General features: G+C 39.0%; 1 protein-coding gene across 1 annotated transcript in view; it reads left to right on the top strand.

Annotated features, from left to right (window-relative positions):
* The first annotated feature begins 3,395 nt into the window (after window positions 1–3,395).
* Window positions 3,396–26,143, top strand: part of LOC103030502 (C1q-related factor) — a 73,579-nt gene continuing 50,831 nt past the window's right edge. The window contains exon 1 of the mRNA XM_007256387.4: window positions 3,396–5,000. Within this exon, the coding sequence (XP_007256449.3) occupies window positions 4,359–5,000 (642 nt within the window). The 5' untranslated portion in view covers window positions 3,396–4,358. The remainder of the gene's footprint in view (window positions 5,001–26,143) is intronic.

Genomic DNA, 26,143 nt, shown 5'->3' with positions numbered 1-26,143 from the left:
CCAGTGCTATGAAGTGTCGGTCTATGATGTTTTAAATAGGTTTTTGAAGGATATTTGGGCTTGTTGATGTATATTCTAATGTGTGGGTAACAGTATTTTGGACGTTAAAGGGGCACTAAACCCTAAACCATATATTTTTCATTAAAATAGCTAAAAAATGTGTTCCTTTAAAGTTGTAAAACAAAAAGTAGTGCTGCTAAAATGTTTTATAAACATTCCCTTATCTTTAAAAACTCTTGTATTGTGTTGATTTCCGCCTCTGCAGTGCCCTCACAGGTTTAACTGTGCTATAGGTGAGGATGATGTGTCCATGTACTTTGGTACAATTAGCTCTTCCTCTTGCTCAGCCCCTAAACCCATACATCACCCAGTGCCCCTCCCAGTGACCTCTTAGCATTTTTTACATTTGAGCTGAGGGTGGAGTCAGCTAAAACCATGGGTTAAAGTTACCCTATAAGACGAAACTGAAGGACATGTTGGGGACTGGTAAAGTGAGTGGATTTTGTAAATACATTAAAATTGTGTGTCAATCAGATGTGGAAAAGATGTGGTAAGTCTTAATTAAGGTAATTGGTTACTCTTCCTTGACCTATAAAAAACATATTTTTGTAATCTATCCAAAATAAGGAATATTATCGAAACTTATCAAATATAAAATAGTGGTTTCATTTAAAAGAATAGTGGAGTTCTTTTGAAATAATTTAGGGAACATTACAAGTTTATGGATACATCTGAAAGAAAGCAGTACCACAGGAAATCGTCTGCTCAGTGAACCATTGCATACACAGACAGTCAGCTTCAAGGGATACTAAGAGCTCAGTGATACATGCAAGACATTCTTCAGTAACATGCGTTGCCTCTTCACAAGAAATATGACTGAAATTTCAGGATCTTGAAGACATCACCCCATCATTTCTGCCTCCCTGTCTACTGGTTTCTCCCTTTTTTATACTCTCCACTGTGCCTTGTTTTGACCCTTTTTGACCCTTGTCATTCCATTTTTAATCCCTATTCTGCAGCATTAAAGATAGAGTTGTTAACCACTACACCACATCAGCAACTCCAACATTGTGGCTTGGACTTGGACCCAGAACACAGTTGTCAGTGTTGCTCTCTCGCTCTAGTTTGGAAGCCTACCCAATCCCACTTATTAGGACTCCTATTGTACCTATCACTACAAAGGTATGCCTCACTCTTTAATGTCATATAATTGATGGTAAACAAGGAATTAATAATTAGAGGAGAGAGTGCCATCTACCAGCATTGATAAATTTGCTCTCTCGGACTCTGGCTGCTGATGGTAAGCAGCAAAAACTGGGACTTGAATCACCAATCCTTAGATCATACTGTCAGCACCTTAGTCGGCTGAACCAATGAGAGCCCATATCTTTACATTACATTTACATTTGGTAGACTCTTTTTTCCAAAGCGACTTACAATAGTGAAGTACAAAAGTAATAGAAGTTAAAGGTAAAACCTCTTTGTATAGGGCCTAAAGGAGGTCGAAGGGAAATAATGGGATAGAGGCGTGAAGGAGGGAAAGAAAGAAATGAGAAAATATCTATTCCTAAATTTCACATTATATACTATATAATAGTAACTTTCTTTTTTTTTAATGAAAAGCCAAAACAAACAGCAACACAAATCAAAAGCAGTTCAAACCAGATAAAAGTAGCGGTAAAGGCATCTTTTAAATTGGATGTGCTGTCAGGCATTAGCATAACAATGGACACTAATCAGCACATATTGAGATGCGGGAAATTAAGAGCTCCATTTGTCTTCAAAAAAAGGAAATTAGCTTTATTCATTCTACTGACTTCCTGACTTTACTGTTGCTGAACGCAGAGCACCATTTACCCAACCAGAGAGAGAGCCTGGCCAATTGTGCTCTCTCTGACTCCGGCTGCTGATGGCCAGCAGCATGACCCAGGATTTAAACCAGCCATCCTTTGATCATAGCGGCAGCACCTTAATACACTGAACCACTCGGTGCCTACAGCCTTCTTAATTGTGCATTATATTAGTGCTAAAAAATGTCAAAAGAAATTTGAATGTCATTGAAAAAAAGTTACTTTCTTTCAGTAATTCAGTTCAAAAACTCTTATATAATGTTATATAGATGTATTACACATCTATCTTTTTTAATCTATTTTTTTATTGTTGATGATTATGGCTTACAGCTAATTTAAAAACCCAAAAGTCAGTGTCTAAGAACATTAGAATATTATATGAGATCAATTGGTACTTTGGGCAGTGTGCCAAGTCCTGCCAGAAAATGAAATCCGCATCTCCATAAGCATTGTCAGCAGAGGGAAGCATGTTTAAAACCAGACTGATCGTGTAAATGGTGAATTTATTAAGCATGAAGGGAGAAATATGTTGTGTTTTTTGCACTCAGATCACAATCAGATCTGTTAAATCCATTATTACCCATTTCTGAATTCGGTATGCTCTACTTTTTTTCTCCTTACATGCCTCTTAGTTTACCTCCCACACACACACTGTATACACACACACACACACACACACACAGATACCAGCACACTGATCTCACACACTTCTGCTTCCCAGTCTGCTGGTTTCTCTCCCTCTTTTACTGTCTTCCCCTTTTTTAAACCCTTTTTGTTTTATTCTGCTACATTAGATAGAAGATAGTGTTGTTATCCACTACGCCACGTCAGCATCTCTAACACTTTGGCTTGGAGTTGAACCCAGAACTCTATTAATTCTAGTATTTCTATAAATCCAGCACACTAGAAATAAGAAATGGAATTATTTAAAATAATCATTTACGATGTCATTTATATATTTTTTTTTAGCTGTATAGTATACTGTACTATATAGTAACACTATATGTCCAAAAGTTTGCAGACACCCCTTGTAATAAAAAAAATATATAATAATAATAATATATTTACACACATACATACATACATACATACACAGCTGCATCTCACTTCACACTTCTGCTGCTTCCCTGTCCACTGGTTTCTCCCTCTTTTTTATAATTCTTCTCTTTTTCTTTTCATTCTTTTCCCTTTTTCCTTTCCTTTTGTCTCCTCTCGGCTCCCCTTCTTTCCTGTCTTTTCTGTCCTTCTCGCTCGTTCGTTCTCCTCCTCTCCGCTCTCCTCGGTGAAGGATCTCGGTCCCGGAGCTCTCGCGCTGTGACAGAGAGTGGGGGAGCGTGAGAGAGAGGACGGCGCAAGCGGAGGAGCGCGAGTGCGAGTGAAAGAGCGAGGAGAAAAAGAGAGGTGAGAGAGAGAGAAAGAGAGAGCGAGAAAGAGAGAAGGGGTCAGCATAAAAAAAACCCTCCATCTGAGAGTCTGCCTCTGCAAACAAACCCACCCTCTCTCTTTTCCTCTCCCTCTCACTCTTTTTCTCTCTCTCTGCCACCCTCACTTTATTCCCCCACAGCACAGAGCTGCGACTCTCTCTGTCTCTCTCCCTCTCTCTCTTTCTACCACACACTGGGACTGACTTTATTTTAAGGGTGTGAGTGTGTGTGGTGTGTGCATATATGTGTGTGTGTGGGCGGGGATTCAGGAGGCGTGCGAGACTCCAGACTCTTCTCCAGTCCAGCAAAGCTAAGGCGAGCCAGCCAGGAGTAGGGAGCAAGAACGAGGGAGAGAGAGAGAGAAAGAGAGAGAGAGAAAGCGTGCATGCGCGGGGAGCACTGGCGCGAGTGCAAGTGTGTGTGAGAGTGTGTATGGGTCGCTCTCTCCCTCACACACTCTTCACTCTTCACTCATCACACTTCTCGGGAATCTAAAGGCTTTCCAGTTTGTCGAGTTTTTGCGCTCATCTTCAGCTCCTCCGGAATTGTCCTGTAGGGATGTTAGAGACTTTTCCGGATTTAGAGGCGTCACTCCCTCTGTAGTCAGCATGTTCCCGTATTTATTTTTATCTCTTTACGAAGCAGTCGTCCTGTAGGGATCTTAGTTTTTGACCGGTTCATCTACCTTCCGGTACCTCTCCAGCAGGCGCTCGTCCGGGAAGGATCTTACAGCTTTCAAGACTTTCCAAGTCGTCTCCCTTCTCCAGCGATTCTCCAACAACAAGGATTTGACGGCATTTTCCCTCCCGTCCACCGTCCAGACTGTCTTTTTTCTTCTTTCCTCCTCCTATTTCCATTTCCTCCTGTTGTCGTGCAAGAAGGAACTTACTTAAGAGTTATTCCTCAAGTCATCTGCGTCCCTTCCACGTACCTGGACTCTAGTCTCTAGATCATCCTCTAAATCCCCCTGCCCCCTCATCCAGCAGCCAAAATTTCGGCCCCCGGCAGACCCACCCTGGCCGCCCAGCCGCTGCCGCGCCTCAGCCTGGGCAGGAAGACCCTGGTGGCAGCCGCCGTCGGGGTCATGCTGGTCCTGGTGCTGGTGGTGCTTATCCCCGTCCTGGTCAGCTCGGTGGGCGCTGACGGCAGCAGCAGCGGCCACTACGAGATGCTGGGCACTTGCCGTATGGTGTGCGACCCCTACCTGAGCAAAGGGGGTGCCGCCGTGGCCACGGGGACCGCCAGCACCGGCTCCTCTTCCTCCGCTCAGGCCGAGGCCGAGGCGCTGGCAGCCGACCACAGCAGCACCAACCTGCTTCCGCCCTCCACGCTCGTCCAGGGGCCGCAGGGGAAGCCGGGCCGGCCGGGCAAACCGGGACCTCCTGGACCTCCCGGAGAGCCAGGCCCCCCGGGTCCGATGGGGCCCCCGGGGGACCGAGGGGACCGGGGCCGGAGCGTCGCGGGCTCAGGAAGCAACGGAGCTATCAGCACGGTCACTTACAACACGCAGCCGAGGGTAGCCTTCTACGCCGGACTGAAGAATCCGCACGAGGGCTACGAGATCCTTAAGTTCGACGACGTGGTGACCAACCTGGGCAGCAACTACGACGGAGTGTCCGGGAAGTTCATCTGCGGCGTGCCGGGCACGTACTTCTTCATCTACCACGTCCTGATGAGGGGCGGCGACGGCACCAGCATGTGGGCTGACCTGTGCAAGAACGGACAGGTGGGTGAGAGAGGGTCCGGAAATGCCTCTGAAGGGTCGAGTCTGAGGGGGCTTTTAAGTTCATGCTAAGCAAAGTTCAGCTGGAGCTTCAGCAGGAGATGAGCACCTGCTGTCTGCTGTCTTTCTGAGGTGCTTTCAGTCCTGTTTTTTTACTTTCTCTCATTCTCTCATTCTCTCTGATGCTTTTTACTTCCTTTACTATTCACTTGTGTTCTTCTTTTCTCACTCTTTCTCTTCTTGCGCTTTTCTTTTCCATTCATTCTCTTGCTTTGTTTTCTTTCTTTTTGAATCACAGTCTTTTTTTACTTTCTCTCACTTTGACTCCTTTTTTTCTCTTTCTCTTCTCTTTTCAGATATATTATTAGTTTTTTTTTCTTTCTATCTTCCCCTCTTCATGACTTTATTCTTTCTTTTTCGCTTCTTTTTTGTAGCCTTTTTTATTTTCTCTGTGCTTCTTGCTGTTTCTCTCATCCCATTTATCATTTTCATCCATTCTTTTTGAGACATTTTTTTGTGCTTTGTCATAATTTTTATTTTTTTTTCCGTCAGTTATATTTTCCCAACACTTTCTGTTAGTTTTTATTTGATTTGAGTTTGTATTTCTTTTACTTAGCTTCCTTTCTCCTTTTTCCTTTCTCCTTCTCTTTCGGTTTTGTTTTTAATCTCATCCCTTTCTCTGTCAATTTTATTTTCAATCTCTACTTTTTTTTCTGGTTTACTCATCTTTGTCATTTTTCTCTCCTGTCGTTTTCTTTTTTTATTCTGTTTTATTTTGCTCTCTTTCTCTCTGTTTCTCTCTCATGAGGGTGTCTAATTCATTAATGATCATAAGCTGCTTCTGCGCTCTCTTCTTCCGCGTGATCTTGCCGTTACTGTTCTGCGCTGTACAGAGGATACACACACACACACACTCACACTTACACACACACACACACACACACAGAGAGAGAGAGATTAGGCAGCGTGTGTGTGATACATCAGCGCAGAATCTCCTGAAAGAAGAACAGTTTTGCTTAAAGTGTCCAAAAATCCTCTAAAGCTTCTATTTAAACTTTTTGGAGGTTTTACAGTGTTTGTGTGTGTGTGTGTGGAGTTCTTTTACCTTGTCCTGCTCCGTCTGAAGCCCCTCATCCACAAACATTTTGAACACATTGGAGTTCCCTCATCTGTAATTACTGATAACGATAACGATACTGAAAACCCTGATTCATCATTTACACGAGATTTACACAGTTTAAACAGTGAAAGCAGCTCCTAATGGTGTATTACACTTATTCACACTGCTGTCTAACAACTGAGATTTCCTGCCCAGCCCCCCCCCCCCCCAACCATATAAGGGTGGTGAGATGTAATAATAATAACAATAATAATACTTAAAAGCAATAATCGAGCTATTAATTATAATACTATTAATAACAGCTCACATTATTACAGTGAAGCAGCATGCTGTATAACGATTAAAATATCTCCGCTCTCACAGCAAGTTTATTCTGGGTTAATGAAGCTCAGTGATCGCTGTGCTTACTGCTGCCACTGTGCACTTATTACTGTAGAGTTCACTTATTACTGTAGAGTTCACTTATTACTGTAGAGTTCACTTATTACTGTAGAGTTCACTTATTACTGTACTCTTTACTTATTACTGTAGAGTTCACTTATTACTGTAGTCTTTACTTATTACTGTAGAGTTCACTTATTACTGTAGAGTTCACTTATTACTGTAGAGTTCACTTATTACTGTACTCTTTACTTATTACTGTAGAGTTCACTTATTACTGTAGTCTTTACTTATTACTGTAGAGTTCACTTATTACTGTAGAGTTCACTTATTACTGTAGTCTTTACTTATTACTGTAGAGTTCACTTATTACTGTAGAGTTCACTTATTACTGTACTCTTTACTTATTGCTGTAGAGTTCACTTATTACTGTAGTCTTTACTTATTACTGTAGAGTTCACTTATTACTGTACTCTTTACTTATTACTGTAGAGTTCACTTATTACTGTAGTCTTTACTTATTACTGTAGAGTTCACTTATTACTGTACTCTTTACTTATTGCTGTAGAGTTCACTTATTACTGTACTCTTTACTTATTACTGTTGAGTTCACTTATTACTGTACTCTTTACTTATTACTGTAGAGTTTACTTATTACTGTAGAGTTCACTTATTGCTGTAGAGTTCACTTATTACTGTAGAGTTCACTTATTACTGTAGAGTTCACTTATTACTGTAGAGTTCACTTATTATTGTAGAGTTTACTTATTACTGTAGAGTTCACTTATTACTGTAGAGTTCACTTATTACTGTACCCTTTACTTATTACTGTAGAGTTCACTTATTACTGTAGTCTTTACTTATTACTGTAGAGTTCACTTATTACTGTAGAGTTCACTTATTACTGTACCCTTTACTTATTACTGTAGAGTTCACTTATTACTGTAGAGTTCACTTATTACTGTAGAGTTCACTTATTACTGTAGTCTTTACTTATTACTGTAGAGTTCACTTATTACTGTAGAGTTCACTTATTACTGTACTCTTTACTTATTACTGTAGAGTTCACTTATTACTGTAGTCTTTACTTATTACTGTAGAGTTCACTTATTACTGTAGAGTTCACTTATTACTGTAGTCTTTACTTATTACTGTAGAGTTCACTTATTACTGTAGAGTTCACTTATTACTGTACTCTTTACTTATTACTGTAGAGTTCACTTATTACTGTAGAGTTCACTTATTACTGTAGAGTTCACTTATTACTGTAGAGTTCACTTATTACTGTAGAATTTACTTATTACTGTAGAGTTCACTTATTACTGTAGAGTTCACTTATTACTGTAGAATTTACTTATTACTGTAGAGTTCACTTATTACTGTACTCTTTACTTATTACTGTAGTCTTTACTTATTACTGTAGAGTTCACTTATTACTGTAGAGTTCACTTATTACTGTAGAGTTCACTTATTACTGTAGAGTTCACTTATTACTGTACTCTTTACTTATTACTGTAGAGTTCACTTATTACTGTACTCTTTACTTATTACTGTAGAGTTCACTTATTACTGTAGAGTTCACTTATTACTGTAGAGTTCACTTATTACTGTAGAATTCACTTATTACTGTAGTCTTTACTTATTACTGTAGAGTTCACTTATTACTGTAGAGTTCACTTATTACTGTAGAGTTCACTTATTACTGTCGAGTTCACTTATTATTGTAGAGTTCACTTATTACTGTAGAGTTCACTTATTACTGTAGTCTTTACTTATTACTGTAGAGTTCACTTATTACTGTAGAGTTCACTTATTACTGTAGAGTTCACTTATTACTGTAGAGTTCACTTATTATTGTAGAGTTCACTTATTACTGTAGAGTTCACTTATTACTGTAGTCTTTACTTATTACTGTAGAGTTCACTTATTACTGTAGTCTTTACTTATTACTGTAGAGTTCACTTTTTACTGTAGAGTTCACTTATTACTGTAGTCTTTACTTATTACTGTAGAGTTCACTTTTTACTGTAGAGTTCACTTATTACTGTACTCTTCACTTATTACTGTAGAGTTCACTTATTACTGTAGTCTTTACTTATTACTGTAGAGTTCACTTATTATTGTAGAGTTAACTTTTTACTGTACTCTTTACTTATTGCTGTAGAGTTCACTTATTATTGTAGAGTTCACTTATTATTGTAGAGTTCACTTATCAGTGGAATTGTAGCTTAACAATAATATCTGAATCATTTTCTGTTGTATGTGGTTTAGTTGCTGAACACTCTGGGTTTTAGGGAGTGAATTGGGTGTTTGTAATTTTTGAAGGGCATGTTTTTGAGTAAATTTGAGTGAAGTTTTGAGCAGTTAGAGGATGGAGTTAATGCTGCTTCTCCTGATGGACATTAGTCTGTTTCTCCACTCACAACTTCTGCAATCGTGGCAGGAATTTTAGCAGCTTTTGAAGCTGGACCTGTCGACTTTAGGCGGGATCCATCACCCTGGAGCTCAGGGCATGACTGCGGGTCATCAGGTCAGCATTGCTTTGCTTCTTCTAGCCTTCTGGTGGTTCTTCTATATTTAGCCCCTGAGATTATTCACATGTGAGAGAAAGAAGCAGCGATAGATACCAATGAGATGTAGCTAGCCATTTGATTAGCATCATGTTGCCTTAATAATAGCAGGAAAGATAATAGTTTTCGTAAATCTGATCATTGTTTAGTTTATTTTCATTTCTTTATTTCATCCCATTTTCTCTCTAATTTGTAAGGCCAATTACCTTTTAATCGCTTTTTTAGTGGGAGGTTGAGGGCTAACAAATGCTTCCTTCAATATGCAGTTGGTCAGGGGTTGGCAATGGGTGATAATGGGGGAAAAAAATAACATAAAATGCTTCTCTGGGGAGCTTTTGTTTACATCCCTCCCCTTTCTCTCTGTTGCACTCAGCGTGACTTTAGTTTCTGCCCGTTCTCGTTTTTCCGCCCGTTCTTGGGCTCCCTATCTCCTTATAAGTGTGTTTTTTCCCAGCCGTGTCCCAATTCACTAGTTAGGGCAGTGGTAGTGTATTGGACGGTGACCCTGACCACACAGGTTAGATTCCGCGTTTATTAATTATTTTTTTTCTTTTCTTCTTGGGTTTACCTGCTTTGAGATCAACTGTTCTGCTATTGGGTTCAACAACCCTTTGGGCTGGAGAGCTACTAATCTGTAGCACTTGCTCTGAGGAGCAAAGATGGGCAATGCATTTCCAGTTTCTTAACAAATAACATGAGAAAATGATTCAAATATTTTAAAATAACGCTCCTCATAGAACGATTGGATGTGTTTAATTTTTCTTTCTTTAGAGAGAGTAATATCATTGAAAGTTACAAGAACTGTAAAGAATTTCAGTTTGTAAAATGGAAACAAATGCTGGCTGTAAGACGAAACCTTAACATGTTAATTCTTTTTAAACAAAATTGACAGAGTCTGGTGATGCATTAACAGTTTTACTTTAGCGATATAATGCAGCAAGGCTTACTGTTAAGTTCAGAAGGTAACATCAACTTTTATTTATGCTATAGTTTATGCTGTTTCTCTCTCTCTCTCTTTCTCTCTCTTTCTCTCTCTCTCTCTCTCTCTCACTTTCTCTTTCTCTCATGTGGTTGCGTACACCCAAACACACACACAGCTGGTGGCATGTTTCCTCTCATCAAGCTGTTGATTGTGGAATATGGAGCTACACTAGAGTTTATTTTCTCCATTAAAACTCTCAGTTAAAATCAGCATCTTAGCACAACACAATATTCTAGTTTAATATAAGCATCAAAACTACCCTGAGGTCTTATAATACAGTAAAATATGATGTTGTGTGTCAGGTACTGTTAAAAAGTACTGTTAAATATTAGAGATGGGAGCGATCCGATACAATATCGGTATAAGGTAATTCGGTATCGGTATTGACGTAATTTAATGTATCGGATATCGCGGAGCGCGGTCGATCCACTTACCGATCCATATTCCAAAAGAAAAGCGAGGTAGAAGAGTTAGTAACTCAATTTAATACTGGGCAACAGGGAACAGGGACAGGAACAGGGGGGTATTTATACTAACAGGACCAGGTGTTTGAGTAGAATTAGAAGCTTGGTGAGTTAGAACGCAAAAGCGTTACATGATCATCCATGTCCGAGAGGTCTAGTGTTGGTGCATGCTGGAAGTTGGAGTCTTTGGTGTGTGCAACCGAGTTAATGGCAGGCAGACTGACAACGTCAGAACTGACATGTACATTGATGACATACTGTGTACAGGTTCAAATTTGTTTGCGGTACGAATGATACATTATATTCCTTGCTGTTTTTAGAGGCCGAACATCTTTTAACCCTCCTGTTATGTTCGTTTGTCAGCAACAGCAGTGATGTTCCTGGGTCAATCTGACCCGGTGCATGTTTAATTATACAAAAGTTGCCTGAAACTAAAAAAAAAAAAAAATCCTAACCAGCAGTCTTAATATTTTATTAACTTTATTGCTAATTATGTTATCAATATTTAGTGCAATAGTGTTTCTTACCTCTAACATGTAGTAGTTCAATTAGGATAGTTCACTTGTTCAAAAAACTGTTCAAACTTTTTAAAATGTTTCACTTCCTTGTACTTCCTTGCTTTTGAAAGACCAACATATAAAATAATAACAATAGTTTTACATAACATTAAAACATAACATTGCAATTTGCAATTTTGTTTTAGTTTAGTCTTTGCAGGGGGTGGTTTGCAAATATGTAAAATGAACCATTTTCATATTATATGTTGATTACACTAATTAAGGAATGCAGAAGAAGTTTCATACTGAAAGAATGATTTTAACTATTTGTCCTAGATTTTCAAACTTTAAAACGGGTCAATCTGACCTGTAACATAATAGGAGGGTTAAGGGTAAATGATTTACTGTGGCAATTAACAAACAGTGACTTTTTACTAACCAACATCATATTAGCAGCGTGCTGGGGAGAGACCGCCGCTAAGAGTGCTCTTAGCGATCTCTGACTCTGGCCGCTGATGCAGGCAGCATTCAAAATCCAGTATTCAAACCGGCAGCGATCCTCAGTTCATTCTGACAGTGCCTCAGTCCTCTAGACCACTCAGATTCCATTAATCTGATCATTTTATATTAGAAATTGGTGCGCTAATGGTTTTTTGGCACAGCCGCTCAAGTGAATAAATGCAGGAGGTCAGAAGCCGGAGCCGACAACCTGCGCACACTTTTAACGAATGACCTACAAAAAGCCCAAAACATCTCAACCAACTACCCAGCAGCTAAAATAGCCCTCCGTACAGCCTCTTTCCCACGCTGAAAGCAGACGATACGACGCAAAACACTCTTCTGTGCTGAAAAAACACACACACACACACACACACACACACAAGAAGGGTCATCAAGTGGTCTAGAGGTCATCAAACTCACACCCCCAGTCACACACTCGCTCTAGCCGACCCCCCGACGAGACGCACCCAGACTCAGCCAGATAAACACAATTACCAAAGGGCTCCCCTCGCCCAGAACAACCGTCTGACTCTCCCATAAAGAGAGTGTCACTGCCCTAGAAGCCGGGTGACCATTAAAAGCATGTGGAGGAAGAGAGGATGGAGAGAGAGAGAGAGAGAGGATTAAATGGAAGGAAGGTGGGTGAGGAGGAAGAAGAAAAAAGCTGATGCATATCTTTTCCATGAGACATCACAGGTCGAGCAGAGTTGCTCGAGAAAGTCCTTTTCTCTGGGAAGAAATGCAGAGCAAAAAAAAGAAAAAGAAAAAAAAAGAATAGAAAAAAAGAAAAAGTGTTGAATCAACACCTACCATGTCTATATAAGTGTAACTGCACCCAAATACAGCCGGAAAACTGATCTCAGTACAGTAGCTGTTCATTCATCACTGTTTATTAGAAATGCATATAAACAGAATAAATCAATAATAAAATCCAATAACAAAATACATATTTTTTACCTTTCCTTTGAATTTTATTTCGTTGCAGACAGTATGAGGCCAATATATTTCACATTTTGTACAGTCAGTAATTCATTAATTTAGTAAATATACAGTATCAGTCAAAACTTTGGACACTGGTTCTTTCACTGTTTTTTTGTTGTTTTTTCCTTATTTTATTTGTAGTATTTGTTTTATTTTTAATAAATAAAAGTCCCTGGTGAACAAAAATAGATATATTTAATTGTACTTAAAACATACAGAGAAATGTCTAAGTATGCTGTAAATATACTAACAGATTTATGTGCTTAAAATATATAAAATGTACATTAATATTATGCTTTCATCAAATATTTGAAAGTAAACTTTGATCATACTTTTAGAAAGTATTTTAAAAAATAGACGACTATGAAGTACACTTTTAATGTAATGTCTAATGTAATGTATTTTAATATACTTTTAAAATACTTATTTCCACATTTTTAGCGTGTGTTAAAAACAAGTATTACAGTAGTGTATTTAAAGTACAATGCATCATGTAACTTTTTAGAAAGTAAATTAATTTACTACTACTAAGTTTAAAATTTAAAGTAAATTTGTAACACGCTTAAAATTGTAGTACAGTGTATTAAAATATATATTTTTTATACCCAACGAAGTATACTAGAAGTGTGCTACTTACAAAAGACAGGAACATCTTTTTTGTGGTCCTCCAGCAATTTTAGTCCTGTGCAGAAGCACATCTCTGAATTTCGTCACCTCGCGTTTAATAAATTGCTATTTGTCCAATGCCGCTTACCGTAATTACACTTTGTGCATACTAGGATATTTCATAGTATTTTCGCGATATCGATATTCTTGGCGATATGACAAAACAACAAAAGCAAAAAAAAAAAAAAAATTCAAGAATGCACTGCAACAAAAATATGAAAATATGAAAAATTCAATTTTATTATTGCACACAATATGATATAGCACACCCTAACTAAGATATATATAAAAAATCAGATTTGTAACAGAAGTCAATAATCGAGAATGTCGTGATACTAATAAATACTACACTTTAAATATCTCCATGTATCCAGGATTAAAGTAAAATAAATGATACTGGACAGATATAATCTAGTCTAGTGCTAAAAACAGTAAAAAAAAAAAGTAGTATTCTGATGTGTTAATTAGGGGTGGTATTGCGTGATATTTCAGGGTATATAATCGTTCATGATATTCAAAAATGCTGCCGATATTATCGCATACTATATGATATGGCACACCCCTAGTGCTTGCATTTCCACGGAGATCCACGTAAACTCAACAGTGAGTGGAACTGGAGGAGCTACTGAACCAATTCCTTAGTGTGTCATGTGACCGAGAATGTAAAAAAAACTGGTCCTCCTGTTTATTCAATTGCATTCTGGATGTAAGAGTTTTATCACTGAGTAGAAGTGTAAAACTTTTGAAGTCTTTTGTGGTGTTTGTTTGCGGAGCTGCCAAAGCCGAGGCATTACAGAGGAGCACTAATGCAGAGTCAGGACAAAGAGCGGACTCCGAGCGTTTATAGCCGACGTAAAGGAGGAGCGGCGGAAGCAGCGGAGGAGCATATGCTGCTGTAAAGCTCCGTCTGCCGGAGCCTCCCCAGAGAGCCGTCTCACAGCCTCTTACAGAAACACTGGAGACCAACCCCCTCAGAGAGCCGGCTAATCTTTATAAAGCGGTTACCGCCTCACTAATTAAACAGCCCCCTCATATCAGAGCACAGAGAGAGAGAGAGAGACATGTGTGCATTTGTTTTCCGTAACGAATGAAACTGTGAATGAATGAGGAAAGTTAAAGTTTCTTTGATTTCACCGAATTAAAAACCTCTGGAATATAATCAAGAGGAAGATGGATGATCACAATCCACCAAACCAACCTGAACTGCTTGAAATTTTTGCACCAGGAGTAAAGGCATAAAGTTATCCAAAAGCAGTGTGGAAGACTGGTGGAGAAGAACATGCCAAGATGCATGAAAGCTGTGAATAAAATCTAGGGTTATTCCACCAAATATTGATTGATTGATTCTTAAAACTTAACTTAAATATGAACTTGTTTACTTTATTACATTATTTGAGGTCTGAAAATTATTCTCATTTTCTGCAAATAAATGCTTTAAATCACAATATTTTATTTGAGAGAAATGCTGTGTTAGTAGTTTATAATATATATATATATATATATATATATATATATATATATATAAAGCACTTTATGTATGAAAATAGACCAGAAAATAGAAAATTATTGACAGTGCACCTTATAAGTCTTAGAGTGCGAAAAATACGATAAATGAATGTGGAATGACTTTTTGGCAAATGACAGGCCAGTGTTTCCCATTCTTTATGTATTTGTTGTAACTGCTTATTATTGTTTTTTAAAGTATTCGCAATGTAATTAATCATCATTTATAGACTCATTTATAAACCCTTTATAAAGGAGGCTTAATTTAAAGCGGTACATATGTATTCAATGAATACGTTTCAAGTTATATTACTAATGGGAAACCTGGGAAAAATATCTATTCGGTTTTGCAAAAAAAATGATTTTGGAGTCCTATATTTGTTGCTAAAGAAAATAAATACGTTTTTTTATTTCATAGCAGTTCAGGTTTGTTGTTCTCGACACCTCTGCAAACTGCAAAACCTATAAAAATATATATTTAAAAAAACACACCTGCTGTATTTGAGCTGTATTTGGTGTACTGTAATGATTGTGAAGAAGGTACTTCCTCACTTCTCTCTCTTATTCCTCTGGGCTCAGTGTGTGTGAGTATGTGTGTGTGTGAGTGTGAGTGTGAATAGTGGTAAGAGCTGGTGTGTTTTCTCTTTTTGTCAGTGATAGGGAGGCATCAGCCATTGACTGAGGCTGGAGAGTCCCTGTGGACTAGAGCTCCTTCCTCAAGCTGCCATACAAAACCATACAGCTCTTAACACACACACACACACTGTACACACACACTGTACACACACACACACACACACACACACTACAGTGTGTTTTTCTATCTTTGTAGGGTGCCTGTGTGCTCCAGTATGAGTGTGAGTGTTTGTTTAAAGGTTGCCATGTCCAACCTAACGTAACCCTGAGCTTAACGTCCAGTTCTTAATAGTAATTTGCCAGTTTAAAATAAAAAAGGCCAATGGTCGTTGTAAATTTAATATGTGTTAATATGTTCTAAAGTTTATTGATCTATTTACATTAGAATACAAATATGCTTCTTTTTCCTGTATTTAGTACTTTTGTAAGTAGTACACTTCTAGTATACTTCGTTGGGTATAAAAATATATTTTAATATAATGTACATGATAATAATATAATGAACATTTTTAGTGTGTTACATGTTTACTTTTTCTTTTTTACTTTTTATCTAGTAATTTAACTTACTTTTACTTTTTTATACTCTGTAAAAATGTAAAAAAAAAATATTTGGAAATAAATATTTTAGTATATTGAATTACATTAAACTAAAAGTGTACTTCATAGTCTATTTATTTAAAATACATTTTATTCTACTTTTTAAAAAGTTTATGTTCAAACATTTGTTGAAAGCAAAATATGAATATATTTTTTAATATATTTTAAGTAAGTACATACATCTTGTACAATAAGTACAATTTAGTATATATATATTTATATATATACAGCGCCGTGAGAAGTTAATTTACACACGCAAAATGTTAAAACACGCTGGTGTTTTTATTTTTTTCACCCTTGTATCTTTGTGCACCTGACTTTTTACATTGATGTGATGGCATAAATATCTTAAATAATCATGGATGTGTTTTTGGGTTTAACGTGAAACAAAACAATCAGTGTACCAGCTGTCTTTCCTTTTAAGAACCAGGTGAGCTCTGACTTTGGCACGTTCGTATCTTAACAATGCATCACTTTGTGCGTCTCAACAGAGAATACTGAGAACTGCGCGTCCACGCTTTGAAGGTACACCAGCAGCTCATTTAAGAGAACAGCAATGTTATTTTATGTTTATTTTGGTGTTTATTGTTGAGGTAAAAGTTAGATTTGTGCTCTGCAGCGCTCTACAATTGACTGTTGTCAGGGTTTTAATCAGTCAGTGGTGCACCTATGTTTTTCGCCGCCAAGATAGCAATACGCCAGAAATGTACCACCTCACACACCTCACTTTAACAAAGGGGAAAAGTAACTAATTACATTATTAATTTTATGAGTAATTTGACATTTTTAAAAGTAGTTTTTAATTTAGGTAATTTTACATTTACTCAAGTTCATTTTGACACAAGTAATTTACTCCCCGTTACTGAGTAAAAAATTTTGTTCTCCATGGTAGCGCAGCTGAACTTTTCCCAGCAGTGTTTATTACAGTTAGTGGGAGAGACGCTGTGTGAATCAGCTGTGCTCGGGGGAACCGGTGGTCTGTCGAGTTTTGCTACCCATCAATATGTGCTTCTTTACGGCACTGCGCATGTGCCGACCAGCATTCTTTTTGTATAATTTCATGTTTTTCATGAAAGTTTTTCCTTAAGTTTTTATTTGGAACATTAAACAATCTGCTTAAATGTAAAAAGAAAAACATGTAAATAGCAGTTAAAGCAAAGAAAAAGTTATAATAATAAAAATAATAATGAACTGTAAAACTATAAAATTACGGTTTATAGTCACCTATGTATTGTTGTTTTATGGAGCAGCCTGAACAAATACTGCCTGAAAAGTCCAAATTATTTAATTTAATAATTATTTAATATATGATTTGTACTTTTTTACATCGAATAAATAAAAGTAACTATGTAACTTTTACTCAAAGTACATTTTAAATTGAGTACTTATTTACTTTTACTTGAGTAAAATTTTAGCAAACTAAAGGTACTTTTACTCAATTACAATTTTTCAGTACTTTTTCCACCTCTGCACTTTACAGACCACCACACCCATCAGTGCAGATTTATTCCTAAATACCTAGACACTATTTTAATGTTTTAATGGTGGGGCACAAGCAAAGTGTAAAAAGAGACTGTTGACGGGGTGTAAGATAGGAATGAACACACACATTCACATATACTATATATATACGTATATATATACACTCACACTCATGCACTGACGGTACTGCTATTCATCCTTCTTCAATCCACTTCATTCTCTTTCTGAGCTCACTGCCTTCACCCTCTCCATATGTTTCTTCTCCAACACTTTTCTTTCCATGCCAGATATTCTTCAAAAAAACACACTCCTCTCTCTTCTTCTCTTCCTCTCATCCTCTCTTCCCGGCCCGACCTGTCAGCTGTCTTCCTCTCCCCCCACCAGGATTTCTGCTGCGCTGCTGAGGCGACAGCAATCAAATCCCAAACCCGTTTCTGAGCTGATGAAGAGGAGAGAGCGAGAGTGCAGGAAAAAGAGAGAGGGAAAAAGACAAAGGTGTGGGCAAAGACACTTGTAGTGTGCCAGGAATTCTATTTAATCGTAATTAAAAACCTTGAGCTGGATCCAGGCTGGTGCTGGCAGCCGGCCCTCCGTTCCTTCTGTTAATATTGCCATTAATCCACCCGAACCAAACCGCTTCAGACTGCGATAAAACCCCAAACGCATCCAGCCTCGCTCTCACTCTCACGTTCTCCAGAGCCCTCCAGCTACATTCACATTACCAACACATCCGCTCAGTGCAATTCCACATTCTCACCAGAGAGGCCTCAAAACCTAAACCCCTAAAACTTACAGACTGCTGCTTTAAAGAATGTACCAACACATCCTTCTGAAGGTGGTGGTGAATCAACTGCATTGATTTTGGAAAGTTAGAACTTAATTAGTAAAACTAATAAAAGAATTACAAGCAAGAATTACATTTTACTGTACACAAAATTTCAGTTTCTGAATCAGTTTCTCTGATTTTGCTATTTATAGGTTTATGTTTGAGTAAAATAAACATTGTTGTTTTATTCTATAAACTAAGCACAACATTTCTCCCAAATTCCAAATAAAAATATTGTCATTTAGAGCATTTTTTTGCAGAAAATGAGAAATGGCTGAAATAACAAAAAAGATGCAGAGCTTTCTGACCTCAAATAAAGCAAAAAAAAAACATGGAAAAGTTAATATTCATAAAGTTTTAGGAGTTCAGAAATTAATATCTGGTTTGATGGCTTGTGATCGTCCATCTTCCTTTTGAATATATTCCAGAGGTTTTTCTATTTGGTAAATCATTTTTAAATGGTCTCTTATTTATTTTTTTATTTTTTTATTTTAACAGAGCTATATGTTAATTGACAAATACTCCCAATGGAGTAAGCATATTTTTCTTAAAAAAGTTTTCCCGAATGAGTAGAGAGCTTAAATTTTGAAAGTGAATAGTGACTTTTTGTGCATATTTTGAGTTTAAATGACTTAAAATAAGGTGAACAAGTAAATCTAAGTAAGATCTTAATTCCTAAAAAAATAGCAAAATAATCTTACACCTATAATTCATAGTAAGACAAAAAATTGTTACATTTTACTTGGATGGTCCATTTGATGGCCTCGTTTAGGCTCAACTGACATTCAGCTAACATTCAACTGAATGTCTATAAAATGCAGCTTAAACTGATGTTGAATGTTGATTTTGAATTATTCCACTATGCGGAATCTATATATGTACAGGCGTTGGACAATGAAACTGAAACACCTGGTTCTAGACCCCAATAATTTATTGTACTGACGGACAGTTCTGGTGGAAACAGGAGAGTTGAGGTGCACATTGAATTCTGCCGTTTTTTGGATACAATCCAGGTTAGCACCCAAACATCCCTTTCAGACAGCTTCCTCTTACAGCGTCCACAGTTAATCCTGTTGGATGTGGTTCCTCCTTCTTGATGCTATGCTGACATTACCCTGGATACCGTGGCTCTTGATACATCACAAAGACTTGCTGTCTTGGTCACAGATGGACCAGCAAGACGTGCACCAACAATTTGTCCTCTTTTGAACTCTGGTATGTCACCCATAATGTTGTGTGCATTGCAATATTTTGAGCAAAACTGTGCTTCTACCCTGCTAATTGAACCTTCACACTCTGCTCTTACTGGTGTAATGTGCAATTAATGAAGATTGGCCACCAGGCTGCTCCTGGTCCAAACCCTGTATGTCTGTCATTATCAGTACAGTGATGGCGGCGCTCGGAGCTTGAAAGGAGATCATTTCACCTGTTCAGGTTTTGTTTTTTCCAGTGCAGCTTAAACAAGATCTCTATTCGTACAATGTCTGTTTCTAATCGAGTCAGTAAGTGAACACCTGTTTTAGAAATGCTGCAATTTGTAATGTTTTGGTTAGTTTGTGTGGCTCTGTAAACCACAAAAAGTGCATAGAATCTGATATATTTTTAATTCTGCTCTGGGCCAATTAGTGGCAATACAACTCAACTGTGTAAATGGCCACTTTTTTATGTGAACGTAAAGAAAAAAAAAACTGTTTTAGAACCCGAAAAGCATCCAGCCTCCCTCTCCCTCTTGCTCTCGCGCTCCGGAAAGCCCTCCTGCAGTCTCATCAGCTACATTCACATTACCAGCTTTACAGCCGGGGCCGTACGAAAACATCGATCTGAAGGCGGTGGTGATTCAACTGCATTGATTTAAGAATCTTAGAATCAATTCTAATTGATCAGAACAATACTTAATAAAGTGTGAGCTCTGTCTTTCGGACCAAATAAAATTGCAGGGTTGCCTCAGAGAGTAAAAAATTCAATAATAATGCCTGCTGTATTGTTTATACTGTCTGTTTTTTTTTTCAACACTGAAAAAAAAAACACTGTTGTTCAGCTAGTCAGTGTTGATATCTTACTGTATAACGACTACCGTCCACCATATTCATAAAGTTTTAGGAGTTCAGAAATCAATATTTGGTGGAATAACCCTGGTTTTTAATCACAGTTTTAATGCATCTTGGCATCATGTTCCCCTCCACCAGTCTTACACACTGCTTTTGGATAACTTTATGCCTTTACTCCTGGTGCAAAAAATTCAAGCAGTTAAGTTTGGTTTAATGGTTTGAGATCATCCAAGTGTGAGCTCTGCTTTTCGGACCAAATAAAAGGAAGAAAAAACACTGTTATTTAGCAAGTTAGTCAAGACTTTATAATGACTACCATCCAGTCAGGGTTGTGGATTATACAGTACCAATCAAACGTTAGGACTTACCTTCTCATTCAATGTAATGTTTTTCTTTATTTCTTTATTTTAGGCTACATGGTAGCCTAATTCATATTAAAGACATGAAAACAATTAAGGGACACATATGGAATGACAAGAATTATGTAGTAAACAGCAAAAAAAGTTAGAATTTAGCCTCCACAATCCTCTGACCCTGAAACCCTAAAACTGAGATGGTGATTTAAGGTGGTTTGGGATGATCTGGAGCTTCACAGCATGAAGGAAAAGCAGAAACTTTTGTAATATTAGAAGATATTGTGTGTTGCAGCAGGATGGTGTTCCCTTTGTTTAATTCTTGATTCACAGCTGATGAGATTCTGTCTGGATTTAACGTGAAGCATCTTTCTTTTGCGCATTATTTTCGCTTACAAAGCGTAAACCGTTCAGACAGATGTTAGATGTGGGTCACATTAAAAAGATTGTGTGAACAGCCTAAAATAAACATCGGATTTGGTCAGAAAATCAGATTTGGGTCACTTTCACCTGCTCTGTGAACGTAGCCTAAGTGACTCATATCTGTCATTACTGTGAACAAGCACACTTCCACCCTGAATGAATCTAAAAGCATTCAGGTCGTCGTCTTTTTCTTTAGCAAGGGTTCCTCTGCCTCTGTCCTCTGCACTCATATACAGTGATGACAACAGTGATGCACTCATATACAGTGAGATACGTGAGATATATATTACATTACATTAAATTTGGCAGACGCTTTTGTCCAAAGCGACTTACAATATTGAAGTGCAAATAATAGAAGAGGTTAAGTACAAAAATAATAGAAGTTAAAAATAAAGCATCTATAGATAGGGCCTTAAGGAGGTCAGAGGGAAATAATGGGATAGAGGAGTAGAGAAGAGGAAGGAGATGAGGTTAGAATTAGTTAGTTTGTTAGAGGTGTTAGGAGAGTAAGTGCTCTTTGAAGAGCTCTGTCTTCAGGAGTTTATTAAAGATAGCGAGAGATTCTCCTGATCTGGTAGTGGAAGGTAGTTTGTTCCACCATTGGGGAACTCTGTATGAGAACAGTCTGGATTGCTTTGTGTGAGTGTTTGGCAAAGCGAGGCGACGTTCATTGGAGGAGCGCAGCGGCGGGAGGTAGCGTAAGCCTTCAGGAGCGAGTGCAGGTAGGAAGGAGCCTGTTCTGTCACCTTGTAGGCGATTGTAAGCACTTTGAATTTGATGCGAGCATCAACTGGTAGCCAATGGAGCTCAATGAGCAGCGGGGTGACATGTGCCCGTTTTGGTTGGTTGAAGACCAAACGTGCTGCTGCATTCTGAATCATCTGTAGTGGTTTTACTACACAGGCCGGGAGGCCAGTTAGTACGGCATTGCAGTAGTCGAGGCGTGAGATTACCACAGCTTGTACCAGGAGTTGGGTGGCCTGTTGCGTCAGAAACGGTCGAATTTTTCCGATGTTGTAAAGCGCAAAGCGGCAGGATCGAGCAACTGAGGCCACATGGTGCGTGAAGAGAAGCTGACACCCAGGTTCCTAGCAACCTTTGTCGGTGAGAGAGAGAGTCGATGGTTATGGCAAAGTTGTGTTGAATAGAAGGTTTTGCTGGTATGACCAGAAGTTCAGTCTTTGAGAGGTTTAGTTGGAGGTGATGTTCCTTCATCCATGCGGATATGTCTGAGAGACACTGTGATATTCGTGCAGAGATTGAGTGATCATCGGGTGAGAACGACAGGTATAGCTGAGTGTCGTCAGCAAAGCAGTGGTAGGAAAAACCATGTGAGCGGATAACCCGACCTAGAGAGGTGGTGTATATTGAGAAGAGAAGAGGTCCCAGTACCGAACCCTGGGGAACCCCAGTGGGTAACGAGTGGGCTGGGGACAGCCGTCCTTGCCATGACACCCTGAACGAGCGCCCAGTGAGGTACGATCTGAACCATGACAGCACATTGTCTGAGATCCCCATGTTCGAGAGTATAGTTAGGAGGAAGTCATGGTTGACTGTGTCGAAAGCAGCCGAGAGGTCCAGCAGAATGAGCACTGAGGACTGTCCTGCAGCTCTAGCAGTTTTTAACGCTTCTGTCACAGACAACAGAGCCGTCTCAGTAGAGTGCCCTTTCTTGAAACCAGATTGGTTCTGGTCCAGGAGGTCATTTTGGGTGAGGAAGCCAGAGACTTGATTGAGAGCTGCTCTTTCTAATGTTTTAGAAAGAAAAGGCAGTAGTGAGACCGGTCTGTAGTTATCAACCTGGGCGGGGTTGAGAGAAGGCTTTTTAAGCAGTGGTGTGACCTGTGCTTGTTTAAAAGCAGTCGGGAACACACCAGATGTTAAAGAGGCATTGATCGTGTGAGTAATAGCCGGAATGATTGCAGGTGCAATGGTTTGCAGAAGGTCTGAAGGAATCGGGTCAAGTGGACACGTAGTAGGACGGCTACGTGTTAGGAGAGCCAGTGTCTCGTTCTCAGTGAGAGGAGCGAACGAGGAGAAAGCGACGCCTTCGGTAGAGGGATACAGGGCAGCAGAGCATGATGTAGGACTGCTACATGTCGCATCAGTAAACTGTCTGCTGATAGCTGCCACTTTCCCAGTAAAGAATGAGGCAAGAGCTTCAGCCGTAAGGCAGGTAGCCTGAGGAGGAGGTGGAGGGTTGAGTAGTGTTTTGAATGTAGCAAATAGTTTCCGGGAGTCTGTGAGGGAGCTGATTTTTTTGTGATAGAATTCAGCTTTAGCAGCAGTGAGGCTGGCTGAAAAAGAAGCCAGGAGCAGTTGGTAGTTTTTTAGGTCTGCCTGGTTTTGCTTTTTTTGCCATTTTCTTTCGGCAGCTCGGAGTTTGGAGCGTAGTTCCCTGAGCGTGTCATTTTTGAGCCATGGCTGCGGTTTGCTTGGTTTAATGGCTCGAGATGTTTGAGGACAGAGGTCGTCCAAACAGGAGCTTAATGTGGAGCAAAGAGTATCAGTGGCATCATTAACATTGAGTGATGAAAATGAGCCTAATGGAGGCATATTGTCAGTCACCAGCGAGGAGTACTGGTCTGCTGGGAGATCTCGAAGATTTCGGCGGAACGAGACCATAGTAGGAGTAGCTGTGGGTTTTTTCGAAATGCGAACGTTGAGTTGCATGAAGAAGTGGTCTGAGAGGTGTAGAGGAGTGACAGTTAAAGAGTCGGTGTCACAGTTACGAGTGAAGATCAGGTCTAGATGTTTGCCAGCTTTATGTGTTGGGGGCTGGGGACCTGCTCCAGATCGAAAGACTGCATGAGGGATAGGAAGTCTGTGAAGCTGGTACTGTCATGATGGATGTTCATATCCCCTAGAATGAGCATGGGACAATCTTGCTCGGGGATAGAAGACAGTAGCATGTCAAGTTCATGTGTGAACTCGCCCATTTGTCCAGGAGGACGGTAGATGACAACGACAGTAAGTTTTGATGGAGTATTAACCAGTGTGGCATGATACTCGAACGAGTTGTATGAGTTTGCAGGTAATAGTGGAGTGTATTTTAAGCCATTCGCGAGCAATAGGCCAGTTCCTCCTCGTCCTGAGAGACGAGAAGTATGGGTAAAGGAATAATTATTTGAAAGTGCCGCCGGAGTAGCAGTGTTTTCAGGTTTAATCCAGGTTTCAGTCAGAGCCAGTAGTTGTAGTGAGAGATGATTTGCATAAGGCGATGAAATCTGCTTTATTAACCGCCGACTGGCAGTTCCACAGCCCAACAGAGAATGAGGTAGTAGTGGGCGTGGCTGGGACGCAGGTTAGTATGGTCCTGGCGCCTATGTGTGTTTTTACGCCTTCTGTGCGTACCGGAGATGACAGGAATGTGATGGGAGCACATTTTGTGAGGCAGTAGGACGGGCTGCCTTGTCAGTGGCCTTGCTTGGTGGACTCGCGCAGGTAGACTCGCAGGTCTTTACCCGAGTTAGGTCTTCACACGAGAGGGTCTTCACACAACAGCTGATGCCTCGGTGAGTGTGTGTGCAGCGTAGCTGCAGTTAAAATGGAGTAAAAAGCGCAGTCTGGTGTAGCTTCAGTTCCTGTTTGCTCTCGTAGTGTGCCCGCTCTTATTTAGGAAATCAGCTCCACCAGACTGTCTTTTAAAGCGTGAGTAACGCCCCTGAGGTGTGTAGACAGAGAATGTGTGAATGAGGGGGTTTGAATTCAGGCTTTTAAATGACAGGAGAGGAAATATCAAAGAAAAGAAATAAAGGAATAACTGATCTGTTGGATTGGATTGTGTACTGGGGAATGTCAGTGAGTCATTTTAAGTGGTTTGTTGTCACACGTCATGCAGCCGTAAGTGATGCATTTAGAGATATATTGTAGGCAAGGCCGGCAGTGGACATTTGAGTGCTCTATGTATGAATGTTTTGAAGTGCCCCCCAGAAATTGACATTATTTTAGTGTTAATTTTGGTTTAGTTTGACTTTCCATTACTCTAAAATGCTACAGTAAAATCACTTTATACTTATGTCATTAATACTATGGAATGTGTTCTTTGTGATTTTATTGGTGTCATTTGATAAAAGTTTGATTTGCTGGTTTTATGAGACTCCAAAATGTGGATTATGCATAAACAAATAGACATGTTTCCTAAGTGTAACCTTCCATTACTCCAAAATGCTACAGTAGTATCTCTTGATATGTATTTCATGAATAGTAAAGAAGATTCTCTTCTTCAAGAATGTATTGGTGTCTTTTGGTTAAGGTTTGATTTGCTGGTTTTATAAGACTCTAAAATCCAGATTATGGAAAACCAAATAGACATTTTTCCTAAGTTTGACCTCCTATTACTCCAAAATGCCACATTACTATAACTTAAATTAGCAAAATTGGCCCTGCTCCCTCCGAGTGGGTAGATGGCGCTCTCTCCCCACATCACTCCTAGGGTAATGTCTGCAGCACAGGGCGTCTGTGAGCTGATGTTTTGGAACCGAGTCGCTGCGCTTTCCTCCGAGTGCACTGTGATGCTACTCAACAATGCTGCATCAGCAGCAGCTCGAAAAGAATTGGTGTCTGACTTCATGTGTATCAGAGGAAGCATGTGTTAGTCTTCACCCTCCTGGTGTGTTTGGGCATCACTAGTGATAGGGGGACTGGGTTGGGTAATTGGCTGTACTAAATTGGGGAGAAAATGGGAAAAAATAAAAATTAAAATATATATATAAAAAAAAATAAAATTGAATATGTTCTTTGTGGATTTAATGATGTCATTTGATAACAGTTTGAATTGCTGGTTTTATAAGACTCCAAATTCTGGTTTGTGCGAAGTTTGACCTTCCATTACTTTAAAATGCTGATTTCTGTGGTTATTTGATAACCCTTTGACTTTATTTATTTATGTATTAGTTCATAGACGTCTAAATTCTAAAATGTAGTGGATTTGACCTGAAAACAGAGTCTGCATTGTTGAAATGTTACACTGTTCTACACAAATTTGTGTTTCTGATGTAAATTTGTTGATTAGATTTCAGAAGTTCAGAACTGATACATATGTAAATATTGGTTGTCTGTCTCAGATAAGCTACATGTTTCTGACTCTTCGGCTCTGTAATCCCTTATATAATAA

This window comes from Astyanax mexicanus, chromosome 19, assembly GCF_023375975.1.
Source record: "Astyanax mexicanus isolate ESR-SI-001 chromosome 19, AstMex3_surface, whole genome shotgun sequence".
NCBI lineage: Eukaryota > Metazoa > Chordata > Actinopteri > Characiformes > Acestrorhamphidae > Astyanax > Astyanax mexicanus.
This window is presented reverse-complemented; position numbering and strand designations above follow the sequence as displayed.